Source organism: Pseudophryne corroboree, chromosome 2 (assembly GCF_028390025.1).
Source record: "Pseudophryne corroboree isolate aPseCor3 chromosome 2, aPseCor3.hap2, whole genome shotgun sequence".
Lineage (NCBI taxonomy): Eukaryota > Metazoa > Chordata > Amphibia > Anura > Myobatrachidae > Pseudophryne > Pseudophryne corroboree.
Window position 1 is genome coordinate 469,280,488 of NC_086445.1, and position 16,444 is coordinate 469,296,931.

Genomic DNA, 16,444 nt, shown 5'->3' on the forward strand with positions numbered 1-16,444 from the left:
AGTGTGGATCCATGTTTTAGAGATACCACCCCTTCTGAACTAAAAGCCCCAAAACATCTATGAGGTGATCGATGATCGTCAATCTGTTGGGTTATTGGGGAAATGAACCCTGTTAAAAATACCTGATTTGCCGATCCTGACCGTTTTCAGTTGGCGGATCAGGGCATTGCTCCAATATATCTCAGATGCATGGGAGACTTAAGCCATTATTATGCAGATATTATGAATTGCTTTTTATTTTAAAATCCAATGTTATTTCAAATTAAATATGTTTAACTTGTTTGATATGTTTACATGTAACTATATATCAGCTCTCAATGGACCTTCTTACCCTCTCAACTGAGTGAGCAACCCATAATCTGGTGTTTACTCAGTGGTGTAACTTTATCCAAGTAACCCAGAACAAATGACATGCCCATCACATTCCTATGAAAATGAGTTGTATCATACTTCCAATCCAGTTACAGCCCATCTCATGTTTTCACTCGCACTTGCCAATGTTAGCAGATGTGATGCATACGCAGACTGACATATCAGCCAATGATGAATGCACAGTAGCGTAAAAATAATAAGAATTTACTCACCGGTAATTCTGTTTCTCGTAGTCCGTAGTGGATGCTGGGAACTCCGTAAGGACCATGGGGAATAGCGGGCTCCGAAGGAGGCTGGGCACTCTAGAAAGATCTTAGACTACCTGGTGTGCACTGGCTCCTCCCACTATGACCCTCCTCCAAGCCTCAGTTAGGTACTGTGCCCGGACGAGCGTACACAATAAGGAAGGATTTTGAATCCCGGGTAAGACTCATACCAGCCACACCAATCACACCGAACAACTCGTGATATGAAACCCAGTTAACAGTATGAAACGATAGAGCCTCTCAACAGACGGCTCAACAATAACCCGATTTAGTTAACAATAACTATGTACAAGTATTGCAGATAGACCGCACTTGGGATGGGCGCCCAGCATCCACTACGGACTACGAGAAACAGAATTACCGGTGAGTAAATTCTTATTTTCTCTAACGTCCTAGTGGATGCTGGGAACTCCGTAAGGACCATGGGGATTATACCAAAGCTCCCAAACGGGCGGGAGAGTGCGGATGACTCTGCAGCACCGAATGAGAGAACTCCAGGTCCTCCTCAGCCAGGGTATCAAATTTATAGAATTTTGCAAACGTGTTTGCCCCTGACCAAGTAGCTGCTCGGCAAAGTTGTAAAGCCGAGACCCCTCGGGCAGCCGCCCAAGATGAGCCCACCTTCCTTGTGGAATGGGCATTGACAGATTTAGGCTGTGGCAGGCCTGCCACAGTATGTGCAAGCTGAATTGTACTACAAATCCAACGAGCAATAGTCTGCTTAGAAGCAGGAGCACCCAGCTTGTTGGGTGCATATAGGATAAACAGCGAGTCAGATTTTCTGACTCCAGCCGTCCTGGAAACATATATTTGCAGGGCCCTGACAACGTCTAGCAACTTGGAGTCCTCCAAATCCTTAGTAGCCGCAGGCACCACAATAGGCTGGTTCAGGTGAAACGCTGACACCACCTTAGGGAGAAACTGGGGACGAGTCCTCAATTCTGCCCTATCCATATGAAAAATCAGATAAGGGCTTTTACATGATAAAGCCGCCAATTCTGACACTCGCCTGGCTGATGCCAAGGCCAATAACATGACCACTTTCCACGTGAGATATTTCAGATCCACGGTTTTTAGTGGCTCAAACCAATGTGATTTCAAGAAATTCAACATCACGTTGAGATCCCACGGTGCCACAGGAGGCACAAATGGGGGCTGAATATGCAGCACTCCTTTCACAAATGTCTGAACTTCAGGTACTGAAGCTAGTTCCTTTTGAAAGAAAATCGACAGAGCCGAGATCTGTACTTTAATGGAGCCTAGTTTTAGGCCCATATTCACTCCTGCTTGCAGGAAATGTAGAAATCGACCCAGTTGAAATTCCTCTGTTGGGGCCTTTTTGGCCTCGCACCATGCAACATATTTCCGCCATATGCGGTGATAATGTTTTGCCGTAACATCTTTCCTGGCTTTAATAAGCGTAGGAATGACTTCCTCCGGAATGCCCTTTTCCTTCAGGATCCGGCGTTCAACCGCCATGCCGTCAAACGCAGCCGCGGTAAGTCTTGGAACAGGCAGGGGCCCTGCTGTAGCAGGTCCTGTCTGAGCGGCAGGGACCAAGGGTCCTCTGAGATCATCTCTTGAAGTTCCGGGTACCACGCTCTTCTTGGCCAATCCGGAACCACGAGAATTGTGTTTACTCCTCGCTTTCTTATTATTCTCAGTACCTTTGGTATGAGAGGTAGAGGAGGGAACACATATACTGACCGGTACACCCACGGTGTCACTAGGGCGTCCACCGCTATCGCCTGAGGGTCTCTTGACCTGGCGCAATACTTCTCTAGTTTTTTGTTTATGCGGGACGCCATCATGTCCACCTGTGGACGACCCCATTGATTTACAATCATTTTGAAGACTTCTGGATGAAGTCCCCACTCTCCCGGGTGGAGGTCGTGCCTGCTGAGAAAGTCTGCTTCCCAGTTGTCCACTCCCGGGATGAACACTGCTGACAGTGCTAGTACATGATTCTCCGCCCATCGGAGAATTTTTGTGGCTTCTGCCATCGCTGTCCTGCTTCTTGTGCCGCCTTGTCGATTCACATGGGCGACTGCCGTGATGTTGTCTGACTGGATCAGCACCGGCTGGTGTAGAAGCAGGGATTTTGCTTGACTTAGGGCATTGTAAATGGCCCTTAGTTCCAGAATATTTATGTGAAGGGCAGTCTCCTGACTTGACCATAGTCCCTGGAAATTTCTTCCCTTTGTGACTGCCCCCCAGCCCCGTAGGCTGGCATCCGTGGTCACCAGGACCCAGTCCTGTATGCCGAATCTGCGGCCCTCCAGAAGATGAGCACTGTTCAGCCACCACAGAAGAGACACCCTGGTTCGTGGAGACAGGGTTATTAAACGATGCATCTGAAGATGCGATCCGGACCACTTGTCCAACAGGTTCCACTGAAAGATTCTGGCATGGAACCTGCCGAATGGAATTGCTTCGTAAGAAGCTACCATCTTTCCCAGGACCCGCGTGCAGTGATGCACCGATACCTGTTTTGGTTTTAGGAGGTCTCTGACTAGAGAAGACAACTCCCTGACTTTCTCCTCCGGGAGAAACACTTTTTTCTGGGCCGTGTCCAGAATCATTCCCAGGAACATTAGACGTGTCGTGGGGACCAGCTGTGACTTTGGGATATTCAGAATCCAACCGTGCTGGCTCAGCACTTCCTGAGATAGTGCTACTCCCACTAACAACTGTTCCTTGGATCGTGCCTTTATTAGGAGATCGTCCAAGTATGGGATAATTAAAACTCCCTTTTTTCGAAGGAGTATCATCATTTCCGCCATAACCTTGGTAAATACCCTCGGTGCCGTGGAGAGTCCAAACGGCAGCGTCTGGAATTGGTAATGGCAATCCTGTACCACAAATCTGAGGTACTCCTGGTGAGAATTGTAAATGGGGACATGCAGGTAAGCATCCTTGATGTCCAGGGATACCATGTAATCCCCCTCGTCCAGGCTTGCAATAACCGCCCTGAGCGATTCCATCTTGAACTTGAATTTTTTTATGTATGTGTTCAAGGACTTCAAATTTAGAATGGGTCTCACCGAACCGTCCGGTTTCGGTACCACAAATAGTGTGGAATAGTAACCCCGGCCTTGTTGAAGTAGGGGTACCTTGATTATCACCTGCTGGGAATACAGCTTGTGAATTGCCGCTAGCACTGCCTCCCTGTCTGAGGGAGCAATCGGCAAGGCGGATTTTAGGAAACGGCGGGGTGGAATCGCCTCGAATTCCAGCCTGTATCCCTGAGATACTATTTGAAGGATCCAGGGATCTACCTGTGAGCGAACCCACTGATCGCTGAAATTCCTGAGGCGGGCCCCCACCGTACCTGGCTCCGCTTGTGAAGCCCCACCGTCATGCGGCGGACTTGGAAGAGGAAGCGGGGGAGGACTTTTGTTCCTGGGAACCTGCTGTTTGCTGCAGCCTTTTTCCCCTGCCTCTGCCTCTAGACAGAAAAGACCCTCCTTTTCCCCGCTTATTTTTCTGGGATCGAAAGGACTGAACCTGATAAAATGGCGCCTTCTTAGGCTGTGAGGGGACATGGGGTAAAAATGCTGACTTCCCAGACGTTGCTGTGGAAACTAGGTCGGAGAGACCATCCCCAAATAATTCCTCCCCTTTATAAGGCAAAACTTCCATGTGCCTTTTGGAATCTGCATCTCCAGTCCACTGGCGAGTCCATAAGCATCTCCTAGCAGAGATAGATAGTGCACTTACTTTAGATGCCAGCCGGCAGATTTCCCTCTGTGCATCTCTCATGTATAAGACTGAGTCTTTGATATGGTCAATTGTTAACAGGATCGTGTCTCTGTCTAGTGTGTCAATATTTTCTGACAGGTTATCTGACCATGCAGCGGCAGCACTGCACATCCAAGCTGACGCAATTGCTGGTCTGAGTATAATGCCTGAGTGTGTATATACAGACTTCAGGATCGCCTCCTGCCTTCTATCAGCAGGTTCCTTAAGGGCGGCCGTATCCTGGGACGGTAGTGCCACCTTTTTTGACAAACGTGTGAGCGCTTTATCCACCCTCGGGGGTGTTTCCCAACGTAACCTATCCTCTGGCGGGAAAGGGAACGCCATTAGTAATTTCTTAGGAATCACCAAATTCTTATCAGGGGAAGCCCACGCTTCTTCACACACTTCATTTAATTCATCTGACGGGGGAAAAACTACAGGTAGTTTTTTCTCCCCAAACATAATACCCTTTTTTGTGGTACCTGGATGTAAATCAGAAATATTTAACACCTCTTTCATTGCCTCAATCATGCAGCGAATGGCCTTAACGGGCATTAAATTTGACTCATCGTCGTCGACACTGGCGTCAGTATCCGTGTCGACATCTACTTGTGCCACCTGAGATAACGGGCGTTTTAGAGCCCCTGATGACTTTTGAGACCCTTGGACCGGCACGAGCTGAAGACTCGGCTGTCCCACAGTCGGCATGTCGTCAAATTTTTTATGTAAGGAGTCTATACGTGCACTCATTTCTTGCCATAATACCATCCACTCCGGTGTCTGCCCCGCAGGGGGTGACATCTCTGCTAAAGGCATCTGCTCCCCCTCCACATCATTATCCTCCTCAAACATGTCGACACAGCCGTACCGACACACTCCACACACACAGGGAATGCTCAAATAGAGGACAGGACCCACAAAAGCCCTTTGGGGGGACAGAGTAAGAGTATGCCAGCACACACCAGAGCGCTATATATATACAGGGACTAACTGAGTTATGTCCCTAATAGCTGCTTATACTGTATACAGTGCCAATTTAGTGCCCCCCCTCTCTTTTTCCCTCTTACTGTATTGTAGAAATGCAGGGAAGAGCCAGGGAGCTTCCTTCCAGCCGAGCTGTGAGGGAAAAATGGCGCCAGTGTGCTGAGGAGATAGGCTCCGCCCCTTTTTCGCGGCCTATTCTCCCGCTTATTTTGGGATTCTGGCAGGGGTATTTACCTCATATATAGCCCCAGGGGCTATATATTGAGGTATTTTAGCCAGCCAAGGTGTTTTTATTGCTGCCTCAGAGCGCCCCCCCCCAGCGCTCTGCACCCTCAGTGACCGGAGTGTGAAGTGTGTATGAGGAGCAATGGCGCACAGCTGCAGTGCTGTGCGCTACCTTGGTGAAGACAGGATGTCTTCATGCCGCCGATTTTCCGGACCATCTTCCTGCTTCTGGCTCTGTAAGGGGGACGGCGGCGCGGCTCCGGGACCGAACATCAAGGCTGGGCCTGCGGTCGATCCCTCTGGAGCTAATGGTGTCCAGTAGCCTAAGAAGCCCAATCCGGCTGCAAGCAGGCGAGTTCGCTTCTTCTCCCCTTAGTCCCTCGCTGCAGTGAGCCTGTTGCCAGCAGGTCTCACTGAAAAAAAAAAAAATTCTAAGACTATAACTTTCTAAGAGCTCAGGAGAGCCCCTAGTGTGCATCCAACCTCGGCCGGGCACGAAATCTAACTGAGGCTTGGAGGAGGGTCATAGTGGGAGGAGCCAGTGCACACCAGGTAGTCTAAGATCTTTCTAGAGTGCCCAGCCTCCTTCGGAGCCCGCTATTCCCCATGGTCCTTACGGAGTTCCCAGCATCCACTAGGACGTTAGAGAAAAGTAATTCCATAAGATATCTTTGTGAGCGCCAGACAATATGGAGAGCATATTAGTAACCACCATATAATATAGCTAAAATCACAGTGCTTTACAGACAATATAGAAACCATCAGTGGCCGCCATATAATGCAGAGAATGTTGCAGTGTTGCAGTGCCTGCCCTATAATCCTGAATGCATTGTAGTAACCGCCATATTATACAGACAGTGTGGCAGTGCCTGCAATATTTACAGAGAGCGTAACAGCCCAATACAGAACTACCTGCCCACACGCCCAACTACTCTGCATCCAGGAGTTCTGCCTGTGGTTACAGACACACATATACAGACTTACCCAGAAACACGTGTACAGTTACACAGACACAATGTAATTTCATGTCTCTCATAATTTACAGATTGGTAGTTGTCACTGAATGAAGATTGTAGCAGCTCCATCCCTTATATCTCCCATGTTCCACTGCAGGAAACAGGGCTGTACTCTGTTAGCCCTGCCCCATGCTGGGACACTGCATCATCCTTCTCCTCATCCCTTCCTATCATCCTTGAAGGATAGAGGCCTGGGACATATGCCCCAAAGACCCTCTACTGTGAGCCACCATTCCTCTGCCAAGCTCGTCTGGGAGGTGAAGCTTCTGTCTGCCTGGCTGGAAGGGGAGGTAAGAGTAGGGGATTGGACTCAGGAGGAGCTGGGCTGGCTGACAGCACACAATGTGCAAGGGGAGCAGGGGAGAAGTGAACAGATAGTGCAGGCAGATAATAAGACCTGTAGCAGATGCAAGCATCAGATGAATGATGCCTCTTTCTGCACAGCGAATGGCTGGAGACCTGAAAGCTGTCTGGGACAATAAAGGAGAAGTGCATCCTTCAGGGCTGGAGCCCAAGAGCAATCAACTCCATTGTCTCTGGCAGTTCCACCCTTGTCTTCATTCATGGTTCTGAAATCTCTTGACTTTACCAATTCCCTCTCTGACCATCTGACCATAAATTTATTTCCTTTAACCTATATCTCACCACTTGTTCACCGCTCTCTCCCAAGGATACCATCACCAAACATACTGTGTCCTTGAGGTTTTAGACCCGATTTCCTTCTCTCTGCTCGACTCACTTCTCTTCCCCATTGTCATCCTTTGCTACTCTGACCAAGCAGTTTCCCTGCTATTTCATCTTTCACTACTCACCTTTGCAGAGCCATGCCTCAAACCAGGCTCCCCTGCAGAATTCCTCCATTTCAAATATATGCTCTTCTACTGCGCTGCTCTTTTCCTCTCTCCTTTCAGTCCTCCAACCTCCATTGTCTCTTCACTACTTCCAACTCTCTCCTCTTCCTCCTTGCTTCACTCTTTGTCCTTCACTCCGCCACCCAATTCACATCCAAAATTTATTCCATCTGAATGGACATAACCCACCACCAGACCCGCCTCACCCCACCCTCTCTCTTCCCCTCAAACCTCTTCCCATCTTCCGCCTCTATCCTGCCACTTCTGACTTCCTTCTCCCCAGTTTTTGGAGATGAAGTCATGGATCTAATCTAGTTCTTCCCCCTCTATTCCACTTGATCCTATACCCTCCCGCATCCCCTACTTTCTCTATCTCTTGCCTGTTCCTGTCTTGCTCATCTCTTCAACTTTTCTTTCTCATCAGGCTCTGTCCTCTTCAAACATGAATTTATATCCGGTGTCAGGCTAGTTCACCTGGGATTCACTTCCGGTCCACCTGTGCCAGAACAATGTTTAGAGACACCTGATTCTCAGCACTTGCATTTGCATTCACCTGCGATACAGGTAGCAGGTGTAAAGAGACGAACACATCTGAACACTGTTTTGGCATAATGGACCGGAAGCAAATCCCTGGTCAGCCAGTCCAACGCTGCTTGTATCTCCCATTTAAAAAAAACACACACTTGACCCTGATGCTTTCTTTAATTACTGAAACATCACTCTATTGCTCTATGCCTCAAAGTTACATGCGCAGACTGTCTACAACCAGCTTTACTCCCACTCCCTGCTTGATACACTTCAGTCTGTTTTTCGCTAATCTTACAGAAACTGCCCTCACTAAAATCAGTAATGACATTCTTGCTGCCAAATCCAAGGGCCAATAATCTTATGCTCATTCTTCTTGAGTTCTCCAAAATGTTTGACCTCGTGGACCACTATTTCCACTTGCAAATCCTTCACTCCTTTTGTCTGTGTGACACTGTCCTCTATTGATTGTCCTCCTAACTCTCTGACTGCTCCTTCTCTGTGTCTTCTCATGAATCCAGTTCTCTCACTTTTCCACTACCAGTTGGTGTCTCCCAAGATTTTGATCTTGGTCCCTTTATAGTCTCCCTTTATACTTCCTCATTGGGTGAATTTATCAGTTCTTTTGGTCTCCAATCTTATCTCTGTGATGATGATACTCAGACCTACCTCTCTCTTGACATCAGTGATGATAAGACAGGCTGATATGATTTAAGCTGTGGGGGAGCCACCAGCTGCCTCCATCGCATCCTGCATACACATGCTTGCCTGTGTCACCATTCTGCAAGCATTGTGCCGAGGCTGCTGTTGAATGATGCCTGATGCTGCTGGGGCCTGGAGAGGGTGAGCGCTGGGCTGCCTGTTGACATGGATCTCTCAACTAGTTATCTGAGAAATATGAAGCCAACCTTTCAATTTACTTTAGTCTCCTCAGATCAATGGCTCAGAGATCAAATGAGTAATCAGGCAGCCCCATCCCAATGTTCAGCCTCTCCAGGTCCCAGTGGCATCAGGTATCATTCAAGACAGACAGTGAACTCTGCACAGTCCCTGCAGAATGGTGACACAGGCAGAAGCACCGCAGCGAACTGCAGTCAGAATCAGAGGAGCCAACTGCAAGCAACAGGACTTTCTCTGAGTCTGTAAAGAAGACAGCCCTGGACATCTTTCCCTTTCTGCTGGGCGTTGTTGTAGGTAAGTGCAGCATGGATGGGGGGTGACGTGGGCACAGTCTGGGATGGGGTATGAGGTGCACAATGGGGGATGGGGTGTACAGTATTGGATGAGGGATGGGATGCACAGTGTGGGATGAGGGAGGAGATGCACAGTGTGGGATGAGGGAGGAGATGCACAGTGTGGGATGGGGAGCACAATGGGGGGTGAGGTGCATGGTGTGGGATGGGGAGCACTTGTGTGAGTGAGTGTGTGTGTGTGTGTGTGTGTGTGTGTGTGTGTGTGTGTGTGTGTGTGTATGTATATATATATATATATATATATTCATCCATTGTGTTTTTTATTCCAGAGACATTTGCTTTTGTTTGCCCCCCCCTTCAGTTTCACTATCTATCAACAATATTACCATCTCTTCTATCTCACAAGTCTGCTTGACTCTGCTGTCTCCTCCAAACTTCACATATAAGTCCCTTCCCCAGTCTTTCCGCTTCCACCAAGACCAGACCCTTTCTCTCCCTGGAGGCAACAAAGATCCTTATCAACTCACTGGTCATCTCTAGGCTGAACTACTATAACCTCTTCTAATCTGGCCTCCCTGTGGGTTTTCTGGGTGGAGATTGGGATGGGGCTTATTTTACTATGTTTTGTGATGGATTTGCAGTGCCAGCGTGAAATATATGTCCTTGGATATACTGGTAATTGTGTATTGGCTTATAGTTCTAATCAGACAATGTGATTGACCATATCAATTTAGATGCACAGTTCTGCTAATGGAATAAAAGGAATGAAATTTACAAATGTGACAGTTTCTGCATGTTTTAAGTAACATGCCCATTCATTATTAGCGAGTTTCGGGAGTTTGCCTGCGAGAACCAGCACCATCTTCAGATGGCATTGGTTCCCAGAGCCTTACTCCTTCCTATGGGAAGCCATCCTTCCATGGCACTATGGTGGTCATTCCGAGTTGATCGCAGCCAGCAACTTTTAGCTACTGCTGCGATCAATAGTCCACGCCTATGGGGGGGGGGGGTGTATTTTAGCTTAGCAGGGCTACGATCGCTTGTGCAGCCCTGCTAAGCTAAAAAAATTTCAAGCAGAAGTAGACTAGGGCTGGACATACTTACCCTGTGCGATGGATCCAGCGATGATGGGCCCGGCTTTGACGTCACACCTCCACCCTCCGTGTCCTGGATATGCCTGCGTTTTACTCACCACTCCCCGAAAACGGTCTCCAACGGTCCGGATCCGCCCATCCACCCCTCTTTCCTGTCAATCTTCTTAGCGGTCGCCGCTGCGACCGCTTCTGTTGGTAGCCGCAACGTAACCAGTGACCCCTGTCACCGGGCAATGTCACGCACGCGCACAGTGGACGCCGCGCATGCGCATTCTGCACCCGTTCGCAGTGCAGCTGCGTGCGAATGGGTCGGAATGACCCCCTATGTGTATTGTGGCTGTATGCATGCATGAACTCATGTTACGCATGAGCAAGTTGGACAGCACTGGTAAGTACTGTAACAATGCTGCAGTACTTCATTAATAAAGTTAGAGATAGCTGGGACAGCTACTTTTCAGAGCAACTGTCCCCGTACCAGAACAATACTGAATTGCTCGGGTAAGTAAGTATCCACCACTACAACTCACGGCAAGTTAGATATTTACTGTAATCATGGGGGGCCATCTGGCCCCCAATTATGGATAAGCTCCATACTAACAAACATGCTTTACTCTAATTTTTGTTGTTATTTTACAAAGTGTACTACAGTATGTAAGTAGTAAATGTAAAAATAAAATACAAAGTAATAACACACATTGCTGCACAGGCAAGGTTAATGTTTGTTTACAGACTATAATTAGAGTTGGGTTGTTGGATTTTCACAGAAATATGGCAATGTTCAATGGACCCCGTCTGAATGATTTTCTAAAGAAAACATTCAAAGAATAAGTCACACTGTGAAATACTGTACACTGTCCAGGGTCAGACTGGCCCACCCCGTGGGCCCCAAAGCCTGAGGGTCTACTCCCTCCTTTAGGAAACAGGCTGTAGACCATGGACTTTAATTCTTTTTTATATATATATATATATATATATATATATAGTATCTATAATTACACTCACTTTTTCATCAGCACTCACAGTTTAGGTGAACGTGAAAGGAGTTTTATTCTTCAAGAAAAATCCATGTGAAGCACAATCTGGTAGCTGTGGCCTAACAGTTGTTTCAACCAACACAGTTTTCCTCAGGGTCCCCTGAGGAAAACCGTTCAGGTCGGAACTACGCATGCATATGCACCGCAATGTGCAGGCGCGTCGCACAGGTACAAAGCGGATCACTGCTCAGCGATGGGTTTGTGTGAAGAACCCATTTGCATGGGCGATTGCAAGGAGATTGACAGGAAGAAGCCGTTTGTGGGTGGCAACTGACCGTTTTCTGGGAGTGGCTGGAAAAACGCAGGTGTGTCCAAGCATTTGCAGGGAGGGTTCCTGGCGTCAATTTCGGTCCCAGAGAGGCTGAAGTGATCGCAGCGGCTGAGTAAGTCCTGGGCTACTCAGAGACTGCACAAGATCTGTTCGTACAGCTCTGCTACACATGCGTTTGCACACTTGCAAAGCAAAAATACACTCCCCTATGGGCTGTGACTATCTGTTCGCAGCAGTGCAAAAAAAACCTAGCAAGCGATCAGGTCTGAATTAGGCCATTTGTCCGATGTAATCATAGGCCAAAGAGACTTAGCTTTACTATTAGCATAAGTGCTCATGTGTGTATATTTACTAACCTACACATGTCGATTGGTGTTGTTATTTCTAACAGTGCTGGTCAAAAGTTGGTCCACAGGGATAGCTAAAGCTTTGTTCTTGGCCTTGATTAAATCCTCCTCTTTGTAACCCCTCTGTAAGAATTTGGTAAACATAGGGGTAAATTTACTAAGGTGGGAGTTTTTTTTAGAACTAGTGATGTTGCCCATAGCAACCAATCAGATTCTACTTAACATTTATCAAGCTGCTTCTAGAAGATAATAGATAGAATCTGATTGGTTGCTGTAGGCAACATCACCAGTTCTAAAAAACTCCCACCTTAGTAAATTTACCCCATAGTCTCAAGCTGTTGGACCCCCACTTTCCTGTTATCACATATACGGGATGCTCCTAAAAATTGTGAATACGGCAGCACATTCTTTAGAGGGGCTGGGTGTGCACTTGGTGCCTGTAAAGGGTTGTTCCTGTCTGTGGGTTTTGTAAATAATGCCGGTGATAGTCTACCAGCAGTTTTAGTGAGGCACACATCTAGAAAACTGACTGTCTTTGTATCTAAGGTGTAGGTGAACTTACTGTAGCTGGGCTATTGCTAGAATTATGTGTCTCAATGAGGTAGACAAAATCATCTTCAGTTCCTTTCCACACTATTAAAAGGTCGTCAAAATATCTAAAGTATGCATACTTTAGATATATTGACGGTCTTTTAATATGTGTGGGTTAGTAAATATACACACATGAGCACTTATGCTAATAGTAAAGCTAAGTCTCTTTGGCCTATGATTACATCGGACAAAGAACTAGGAGCATTACACAACAAGTCCCTCATGACGAGCTATCGGAGGGGAAAAAACCTCAAAGACTATTTGGTACGGAATGCTGTAGCACAATTAGGGAAGAAACAGAGTAATACATTTCTAAGTAAACTTAAAAACGGTTGTTTCAAATGCCCTAACTGTACAACTTGAAGTTTTTTACAAATAGGACCTACTTTCCTCCATCCTTATGCGGGAGCAAAATATAACATACGATACCGGCTCACATGTACCAGTTGCTTTGTGGTGTATGTGATAACTTGCCCATGCTCTAAAATCTATGTAGGCAAAACTGAGGTCACCTTTCGTGAAAGAATGACACAACACCGCACTGCCATACAGGCAGCCATTAATACTGGATCAAGTATCCAACTGGTGGCACGCCACTTTAAGGATGCCAAAGATAATCTCTCCACTCTAAAATGCTGTATAATAGATATAATAGATCATGTGCCCCCCCCCCTACCCCTATCAAGGGGTGGGGACAGATTTATTAAGCTGTTACAGAGGGAGGCTGACTGGATCCTACAACTTGATTCACTGACCTCTAGAGGGCTTAATGAGAATATTGGGATGCAAGCATTTTTATAGTAAGAGATTTCTTTTGAATGATAGGTGGACGATAGCGAGTCAGCAACCAGTTTCAAACATGTATTGTCATTCTTTAATTGTGAGTACCGTAAACTCACAGAATCATAAGTTTACTTCTAATAAATACTACACCTTTTGATTAATGGTGTGGACCAAATTACAGTTTCAAGGGAGTATGGAATGATGACAGAACATTCAGTAGCAATTTGTCTTACAATTGTTTTTAAATTTATGTAGGTCTGTTTGCACATTATTTTTAATATATTGTGTATGTTGTAACTATGGTTACCAACAGCACTTCCTGTGCAATCTTATCAATGAACAGGAAATGGGGGTGGAGGGTATATAAAGTTTTGTCATTTTGTATTGCATATATTTGGCTTGATAAAAGCGCTGAAACGTTGCCTACCAAGCTGTAGTCTGAGTCTTCATTTATTCTATACTGAGTGCCGCCATTGGAGGATATATAACACACAGCCTGAGGGCTGATGCTGAGGAAGGCACCGGGTAGAGTACACTGCTGTTTCCAGCGAGTGCTGGAGCTTGGAGCACATTATCATACACACACTAGCAGTATTTACTATATTTATATCAAGCGGCCCAGACCATGCACTCTCTAATGGTTAGCCAAGGCACTGAGCATAGGGAACCACCAGTGCATTCCCCCGTGGACCCTTCATGCCCCAGTCCGACATTGACACTGTCCTCAGAAATATATCTCAATATTTTCTTTGGTTTATGTTGTAGATTTCTTAATTATGGAACTGAAGGAGTAGTAAATGCTACAACATGTTTACAGTGTAAAAAGAAATATGACCCCTGTCATTGCACAAAGCTAAAAATGATAATAACCAAAGTACTTTATGTAATTAACACACAATTGTCTTTATTTATTTAATGAAAACACCACCAAAAATGCAAATGACAAGTCTAAATTCTTGTTATGTATAAGACGTACACCACAGGATATGCAAAAGATGTGACATCAGTGATGATAATACAGTATCAAAGCCTTACCTAAAGCAGAAAGTATTGCAGCAGCCCAGAACATCTCTCCCATTAGTGCAGGAATAAAGAGCAATCCTCCCATTCTTCTCCCATAGATCTGCTGGAAAGGATCCAGCATGGTTACATATCCCTTGGATCGCATGGGTTTTGCAAAGAATAGGCCACCTAGAGAAATATATGATATATATCATATACATCATAAAGAATATATATGCAGAGGCTATAGCTATGGTTGTGGTTATGGTTAGGGAGTGGGGGCTTCAGGCAGTGGGTCCACCAGGGATTTCCACTGTTCACTTGTGGGCCAGTCTGTAGGAGTCCCAAAGGTTGGTGCTCCAGTGCTAAATAAAATTATTTTTGGTCAATGTGATATGAAAAACCAGTACTGATGGCTACCAATCACAAAACAGGTAGATAAAGAATGCAACTTTGTCCACCACCACAAAACTGAACCTAAGAATGACAGGTAAGCACAATTTACTCAACTTAATACTTTTTGTTAATTTTTTCAATAATAAATGTTTGGCCTAAGGGTGCCATGGAACAAAAGTCATACTCTAGAGCAGTGATGGCTAACCTTGACACTCCAGCTGTTGTTGAACTACACATCCCAGCATGCCCTGCTACAGTTTTGCTATTTGGCCATGCTAAAACTGATGCAGGGCATGCTGGTATGTGTAGTTCAACAACAGCTGGAGTGTCAAAGTTAGCCATCACTGCTCTAGAGCTATGTGATTCACAAACGTTTGAGAACCTTATGTACAAATGTATGAGCTATTATGCACTACTCAGATATCAATATTTTTTACATTTAAATGAAGTAATGATCCCATTTACCATACATAATTACATGCAGAAATTCACCAGATGATTGCTGCCGGCCAGCACTCCATATGTTGGTTATCTACCACTGCTGTTAATTGGATGAACATTATGGGATACTAGCTCAGTGACAGCTGGAACACATCTGCCCATATTTGTGGATACTCACAACATGTGCCCAGATGTAATCAGAAACGGGCACTCATTATTTGGTTGTTATTCCCTTGTTTCAGCAAAATCTAACTTCCAGATGACCCAACAATATGCAGACAATTTATGAATAATTATTCAAATTTAAATATTAAAATAATTTGAACATTTTGCTTCATACTACAGTATGCCACTTTAGGTTTCAGTCCCATGCCAAAGGAGGTGGTAAGACACGCAGATCACTACAGAGATTCATTGGTTTCTGAATATTCAAGATCTATTATAATTAAAATTATATACAATAATGTGCAAAAGTTTTAGGCAGCTGTGGAAAAAGTGCTGCAAAGTAAGAATGCTTTAAAAAAAAGTTTATTTTTAGCAGTTAACAAAATGCAAAGTGAATAAACAGAAGAGAAATCTAAATCAAATCAATATTTCAATATCTAAATCAATTCACCCTTTGCCTTCAAAACAGCATCACCTCTAGGTACACTTGCACACAGTTTTTAAAGAAACTTAGCAGAGAGACAGACTTGATGATGTTGAGATCAGGGCTCTGTGGGGGCCATATCATCACTTCCAGGACTCCTTTTTCTTCTTTAAGCTGAAAATAGTTCTTAATGACCCTGGCTGTATGTTTGGGTTTGTTGTCCTGCTGCAGAATAAATTTGGAGCCAGTCAGATGCCTCCCTGATGGTATTGCATGATGAATAAGTACCTGTCTGTATTTCTCAGCATTGAAGCACAAAGAAATGGACAAAGTTGAGTACTATAGGCACAGTGGTCGGCCAAGGAAACTTAGTGCATCAGATGAAAGACACATCATGCTTATTTCCCTTAAAAATCAGAAGTTGTCCAGCAGTACTATCAGCTCAGATCTGGCAGAAACCAGTGGGACCCAGGTACACCATCTACTGTATGGAGATGTGTGGCCAGAAGTGGTCTTCATGGAAGAATTGCAGCCAAAAAGCCATACCTTCAACGTGGAAACAAGGCTAAGCGACTCAACTATGCACAAAAACGTAGGAACTGGGTGCAGAAAAATGGCAGAAGGTGCTAAGAAGTAAACATTTGAAATATTTGGCTGTAACAGAAGGCAGTTTGTTCGCCAAAGGACTGGAGAGCGGTACAATAATGAGTGTCTACAGGCAAC

General features: G+C 45.6%; 1 protein-coding gene across 3 annotated transcripts in view; it reads right to left on the bottom strand.

Moving 5' to 3' along the window:
* Positions 1–16,444, bottom strand: part of SLC5A7 (solute carrier family 5 member 7) — a 79,534-nt gene that overhangs the window by 54,989 nt on the left and 8,101 nt on the right. For 2 of the 3 annotated variants that reach the window (XM_063953816.1, XM_063953815.1), the window contains exon 5: positions 14,329–14,484. In XM_063953816.1, coding sequence (XP_063809886.1) covers positions 14,329–14,484 — 156 coding nt within the window. Of the gene's footprint in view, positions 1–584; positions 783–14,328; positions 14,485–16,444 lie in introns of those variants that run through there. The other variant, XM_063953818.1, reaches the window with a different exon arrangement.